The 7,473-nt window shown below is 39.5% G+C and overlaps 1 protein-coding gene across 1 annotated transcript in view; it reads left to right on the top strand.

Moving 5' to 3' along the window:
• The window catches only part of si (sucrase-isomaltase), a gene marked incomplete at its 5' end in the record, with an annotated part of 111,668 nt that overhangs the window by 1,692 nt on the left and 102,503 nt on the right, over positions 1–7,473 (top strand). Inside the window, 2 exons of the mRNA XM_080731029.1 lie at positions 2,927–3,036; positions 3,544–3,707. Coding sequence (XP_080587155.1) covers positions 2,927–3,036; positions 3,544–3,707 — 274 coding nt within the window. The remainder of the gene's footprint in view (positions 1–2,926; positions 3,037–3,543; positions 3,708–7,473) is intronic.

Genomic DNA, 7,473 nt, shown 5'->3' with positions numbered 1-7,473 from the left:
ATCTGGTCCATCTATGTACGTACCGGTATCTATCCGTCTCGACCGCCTGTCTGTCCGTCCGTCCTTATAAGAACAGCTGCCCTTTCACATGTTATTCATCCACGTTTCCATTTCTTGCTTTTTCAATCATTGCCTAACTGTGCCTAGGGCAAGGTGTGGTCTGAAATGTGACATGGATGGCATATCGGAAATCGTACGTGATGCATTTCATATCTTTTTATTTATTTATTTATTACACTTGATTACACTGCTTTATAATGTACCAATCTTTTGGGGAAAAAGATAAAGTCGGCAGGAAACCTTGAGCAGTTGTTGAGGCAATCTTCATTTCAATTAAACATTTATCATTTATCCCTTTGAAATAGTATTTCGTTTTTTTTTTGTTTTGTTTTTTTGCAACTGTAGTTGTATAAGAAAAGTCTTTCACTTGAACATTCCTATGTCGATGTGAGCAAACATATAGAAAAAAAAAACAGTTTGTTCTACTTGATATACACTACTCAACAGACACTTGTAAAAGCACCTTTAAAACAGCACCATACTTTTTTTGTTCCAGATATGGTGTTGCCTGGGGCCTAAACCTTCATTAGGCTACCTAAGATTACCTCCGAAGCGGTTGAGCATTTGCGTTGAAAGTTGCGCTCTAAGCCTGTTGCAGTGTTTGATCCTGCCATATGCATAAACTTGCGTCTGAGTTTCTGAAGCTCTCATTTTAATTTGAAATGGATTCCATCTGCTCATGGAGATTTGGTATCGCTTGGAAACGGTTGTTTCCAACACAGAGTGGTTGTCTGTGATGGCAGCTGTGATGAATAAACATCAGAAGGAGTGTACAGCTGTCTAGCTGCATTGACAGAAATGCTATTCTGTGACGTTTGGGTGTTCTTTTCATTAAATGAAACGATCTGCCCTCATGCCCTCGTGGAGCACTGCCATGTTTGACGGAGTGACAAAGTGCTAAATGAAAGACTGCAGTGTTATCACCTTGTCAAACTTGTCATCTCAACACCCTGTCATCACCTCTCATAACCACACTATGTATTGAATAACACCGTAGGTCACATCGTTAACTGCCCTGGATATCGTCAAACATCAGGCAGAAAACGTGTTATCTCTGTATTTTATTTATTTCCATAAATCAATGTCCATTACTTTAGTACTTTTTTACTTTTTACATTTTTTTATATATTTTTTGTATTTATTTAGAGTAGCCAATTCTTTGTACCCCCTTTTTCTCTTCAATTCTGTCTTCGTGCCAATTGATTCCTCCCCACACACAATTCTGTGCTGTCACAATTGTTGTATCGTGCTGACTAACTTGCCAGTGAAGAGTCCCCACTTGAGGATTCCTACCGACCAACACTCCCCGCTGACAGGTACACACAATGACCAATATCACCATCCCCTGCTTCCCTTCCCCGAACATGTTCCAATTGTGTTTGTATAGACGCCCGACAAAGCCAGATGCACCATGGCGGATTCAACCCCACAAACTCTGTGGGCAGGGACTTTATCACTGTGCCACCCTGCAGCGACTATACTTTATACTTTTATACTATAGCCTTCTAGTGTACATTTTTTCATTTTTTGCAAATGTTCTGATATACTGACATGCCCAAAATGGGCACGCCAGGTTTAAAGTCGTTACTTCTCTGGGTTTTGCAAATATTTATCCAATGAAAGCTTGTAAATAAATAATAACTGCATCAACTCCATTGGAACACAAAAAGTGAGACATTCTGCACTTGGTACTTTAAGTATAATTTTGTTGCCGATACTTTTGTACTCAGAACACTACTCAAGAACATCTTGCATACCAGAATTGTAGGCCTACTTCCAACGGAGATTTTAACATTGAGGTATTGATACATTCGATAGCGTGAACAGGAAAGCTATGATGCATAATTATACTGCTCAACTATGGAATACCAGAAGAAATGGTGAAAGCAATAGCAGTGATGTACAATAATCCTGTCTGCTTTGTGCAGAGCATTGATTGACCAACAAAAGAATTCCAGACAACCACAGCATCCTTCAGGGTGACACACTTGCTCCTTTTCTTTTTGTCATTGTCTTTGACTATGTCCTAGATAGATACCATCTCCTCCAAAGGTTTCACAATGGGCAAAAGATCTGGTCGTCGAAGTCAGAAGTGGCTGACCGACCGTGACTATGCAGAAGACATCGCACTGATAGCTGAACACACATCCTCTGCTCAAGAGCTATTAACCTCTCTGGAAGTGTCAGCAGCAAAAGTTTGCCTTTTGCTGAACACCAAAAAGACAGAATGCCTGCTTCTGAATGAAGACTCTAATCATCCAACCATCCACTCCATAGACAGCAGTGACATCAAAGAAACTGAGGAATTCAAATACCTTGGATCATATGTATTCAGTAGCAAAAATGACTTCCTGACAAGGAAAGGATAGGCCTGGAGTGCTTGCAATAAGCTACATCTTATATGGCAGTCAGACATCTCAAGAGCTACCAATCCTATCCTGCTGTATGGTGCTGAAACATGGACAATGAATAAGGAGCTTCGGGAACCCCTCGGGAACTAAAGCTCAGATTTATGGAGGCATCCCTCCCATCTCAGTTGGCACAAAGAAGACTCCACTTTACAGGACGCTGTCACAGAGCAAAAGACCAGGTCATTTTGGATATTCTTCTGTGGCGACTAACCTGCCCATCAAGGGGAACTAGACCACTTACATTTCCAGATGTTTTGAGTAGGGTCACAGGTCTGACTGTGAATGAACTTGGTGTGGAAATGACAACAGAGACCAGTGGAAGCAGCTTGTGACACAGATCTCGAGGGCACTCGAATGATGATGATGATATGACTTTTACTTGCGTAAAAACAAATATGAGTAGGGTACTTGTTCCCCCACTGATCTTCTGTAACTTTTATATTTTTGCATGTCAGTAATGAAAGGCACGCTGAAGAGGATGGCTTCCCCCTCCCTGTTTGGTGCAGACATAGAGGAACTCTCATTTCACGCTGAGCTGCAGACAAGCCGAAGACTCCGATTTAAGGTATAGGCATGCATGTGAATTTATTCTCCAGTATTTTAATAAGACTAACCCTTTCTCTCAACGTGCTCTGCACAGAAACAAAGGACATACAGTAAGTAAATATACGAGACAAACACTCTTGACAGAAAAGGTCACTTGTTGTTTCTAGTCCTGTCACAATTATTACATGAAAAGTGTGATCGCAATTATTTGAGATTATTTGAGAATGTTGAAAATGTAAGTTTTTTCAAACACTTTCAAAAATAGCAGAAATATCAGATCTACAAGCTCACACACAGCATGATACATTGCGACGCATTGTTAGATTGTAGATTGGCTGTGTAATTTCTTTGTTATTTGTCCTATCTGACCGGTGTGATTGTAGTTTACAAAGACTAAAAGCCACAGAAATTTATATATTTTTTATCCAATGCCAAAAACACAATTTAATCGCAATTATTTGTATGACAATTAATCGTCTAGTAAAGTGTCATGATCGTGAGAGCCCTAATTGTTTCCTTCCTTTAGATCTCTGACCCTCAGAGGAAGAGGTTTGAAGTTCCTCATGAGCACGTTGTGAATACCGATATACCAAACACTGGATATCTGGATATATACGAAACTTTGGAAATCACACCTTCTCCTGGTCCTTTTGGCCTTAAAGTGCGCAGGAAGGACAATAAGAAAGTCCTGTGAGTAATGGCTGTGTTATGTCTATCTGTCTGTCTGTCTGTCTGTCTGTCTGTCTGTCTGTCTGTCTGTCTGTCTGTCTGTCTGTCTGTCTGTCTGTCTGTACGGTATGTATGTACAGTGGGTGGGTATGTACGTACGTACGTACACATGCATGTATGGTATATACTGCATAATATACTAATGTTATTGTATAATCAATTAGAACATAAGACAATGCTGCATGGAAATCCAAAAGCGGTCCTTTTGAAATTATACTAACAAGTCTTTATTAGAGATGTTGGAAGTATCACTGAAGTTACATTTTATTAAGTATATTTCTAATGAAATAGATTGAACTGTAAAAGAAAAAAAGGTGTTTTAAAAGAGTTCATAAGCCCTTGATGTTGCCAGTATTGCTCTTCCCATCAGTTGCTATGCATAGCAAGGTTCACACATTTACAGGCATTTGTCATTTTGGTAACTCTTGCATGTCTCTAATGAGTACATTTTACAAGCTATATTTGGCTTTTAGACACTAGCTTGTTTACTGGGAAAAAAGACAAGCTATCGTTTGGTTTATATTCACTAGAGAAGAAAGAATTGAATCTATGGAGAGACATTAGTAATCCTCCAACCATCGTTTTTCCCCATAATGTGATCTCATTTATTTCCACTCTTCGCTTCATGCTATTTTCCCATGTTCTCGTGTCAGACTCCCACAGAGACAAGATGGCGTAATTATGCCTGTGCCAATCTAAGCACGCTTACCAGGCCTCGGGTAACATGAGCGTAATCAATTACACCTCCAATCCAGCTCCAAGAAGGCCATATACATGCCATACCATCATACTGCACACTCGGTCGCCATTTCTAAAAACCATTAGGCCATTAAACCATCATTATCATTAATACTATGGAATGCAAGAGTTAGTGACAGGAAGGGTTTGTGAGAGGGCTTGTAAGATTCGTTGTCCTCATTATTTTCCTCTGTGTGAATAAGTGTGTAAATGCCACTGACATTAATCTAATCTTTGTGTAGTGTTTACTGTATGTACATTCGTCTGTGAAGCCTTAGAGCCTCAGTGACTTAGATTCACTTCATAGGAAAGTGTAAGACAGAACAAAGTGTTTAAATGATTCTTTTCATTCCATTCTGATCTTATCTGTTGTTTGTTCTGTTATGTTGTGTTGTGTTCAGTACAGCTCTTTTCTATAGAGCAGTGGTTTTCAAACTTTTTGTGACCAAGGCATACCATGGGCAAGTAAAAATATTAAGGCGTGCCTGTATTCATAGCAAGAATAGCTGACAAAATGTGTAACACGCTGCATCACAAACGAGTTGTGAGCTTGTAGATCAGCTATTTTTGCTATGGTTATAGGTGTGCCTTGATAACTAAGTGAATTGAGGTCCAACCACTCAAGAACACAAGTAGGCTACACTTGATGCTCATTCCTGGCTGTTTGTAAACAATTAACATTTTCAATATTGATAAACTAAAACTGCTAGTTTAAAACGTTATCTATATTCACTACTTCTGTACAGTAGTCTGTTTCTGTGAGGCAGAGTGTACACGCCTGGTCCACAACTACTCAGAGCAAAGCACATTTCTGCTGGAGTGGTGAAGCGGCAGTCGCATCTCTCCTTGAACAACGCATTGAACTTCGCTACTTTCTCAGAATGCGGCAGTGAGATACACAAAGTGTTGTTTATTTAGCAAAAACAAAGTTTCTAATTCAAGAGTGTATTTCCCCTAATCACCACATAGGTTTTAATAGTTGGTAAGTAAGTACCCGTGGTAGCATATAAGCTGGGTAATCAACTCGAGCCGTGAAAAGAAGACTAATTAGCCTCTGCATCATGCATAATTTTTCGCTAACTGCCCATTGCTGTTGCATAGCAGAAACAAATTAGGTTTTATTCCAAACATGCTAAAAATATACTATGGGAAAAGTGGTAAAAAATGTACCTGATAGCCAGTGTAGCCACCATTTAAACATACATAATTTAAGTAAGGCGTGCAGTATATGAAGCATTTAATGATATTAAGTGGTTACTTTTGTTTTGACAAAGGCAATCTTTTCAGTGCATAGGTGGCCAACTTTTTTTTTTTTTTTTTTTTTTCATTTTCAGAAGAGCGAGAGAGAAAGAGACTTGTACTTTACATTATGATTAATTGGTCTTAACCAAACAAATACCAAAATACAGTGATTTGCAGAAATTAAAAAAGAAAAAACTTTAATAAATGGGCTTAGCATCTATGCGCTTCAACTCACAGGCCTCTTTAGGGCATATTGTATACAAACAAGTGATGGCTCACAGATATAACAAGCCTGGTGTAGGCTGGAAGGCAATCAAAACATGCTATATCAGACTATTCCTTTCAGTCTTGCCCTTACTGCCTCTGATTGGCTTCCAGGCAGAAAGAGACCTGCACCCTTTCTACCACAAAGAGGGCAGGGCCAGGTCCAAAAAAAAACAAAACATGTTCAACCAGCATCCTCGATTGCATAAAGTAGTGTGAACGTCAGGCTCGTGTGTCCAAGATTACGGGTTCAAATCCCACCATGGGTGTACTTTTGCCATTGTTTACTGTGTGGTTAAGGTTAGGTTTAGCCATTAGCTATTTGTGAGGTTAGGGTTAGATTGATAGCTGGGGATTGCCAGACTGATCACATGGGATCAGAGAGAACGTGTGAGTGATCCCACGTGATCAGTCTGGCAATGCCAGGCTAGGGTGTCCCTGTCCTCCTCTGTTTGAGTTGGTTAGTGGCTAAAAGAAGAGAGTTAGATGCTTTTTGTGTATTGTGGTATGCAGTTATCATCTTCACTTGAGAGATTCAATGAAGCAGATCGTTCTTTTCTTTGTCTTTGCTCGGTGCTCCATGCCTAGACTGTTCCATATCCAATCGCTTTCATCTCTTTTGAATTTCATAAATTTCAGTCCCTTTAGTTTCCTTGTGAATTCATCCATAATATGAGAGTTTATCTGCAATTTTCATCTTCACATCTGTGATTTTCAATTGTAGAGCTTACTTTTCTTTCATGGCCTCTTCGATGTAACAAATATGTATTTAGGATAGCATTGATGTCTAAACTTGTATTTATTTATTCTTGGGCCCCGGGGCATACGGTATATAGAGGAGGAAAAAACCCTAAAAAAGAGCCTTAGTTTTTGAGGTACCCCTACCCGGGGTAGAACAAAACGCGACATAGTTTTTTCATATCTTTAGGATGTCCCCTTCATGAAATGGATTGTCCCAAGTTTTACTTTGACTGCAAAAGTCATGAAATTGATCCATGAAGGGACTCATCACATAGGCAAAAGAACGCCTATCATGAAAGATGGAGTTCCAAGTCAATCCTTTGTCATTTTCTACCTGCAGGTTGTTTTTACCTCATACTTGCACAGATGGTCTACAGGTAGTGTCCTTACATCCCAGAACAATCAGAATGCAAAAATATGGTTCCGTTTTGAATCTGCAGCCTTTTATATAAGGACTTTCTATAGGCGGAAATTACATTTCTAAGGAATGTTCCCCTGTAAGTCTGGTGATAATCTTCTATAAGGGGTAGAACAAAACGCGACATAGTTCTTTCAAATCTTTAGGATGTCCCCTTCATGAAATGCACTGTCCCGAGTTTTACTTTTACTGCCAAAGTCATGAAATTGATCCATGAAGGGACTCACCACATAGGCAAAAAACGCCTACCCTGAAAGATGGGGTTCCAATTCAATCCTTTGTCATTTTCTACCTGCAGGTTGTTTTTACATCATACTTGCACAG

This window comes from Nannobrachium achirus (genome assembly GCF_963921795.1).
Source record: "Nannobrachium achirus genome assembly, chromosome: 8".
Lineage (NCBI taxonomy): Eukaryota > Metazoa > Chordata > Actinopteri > Myctophiformes > Myctophidae > Nannobrachium > Nannobrachium achirus.
Note: the sequence above shows the minus strand (reverse complement) of the source record. Positions and strands in the feature narration are given on the sequence as shown.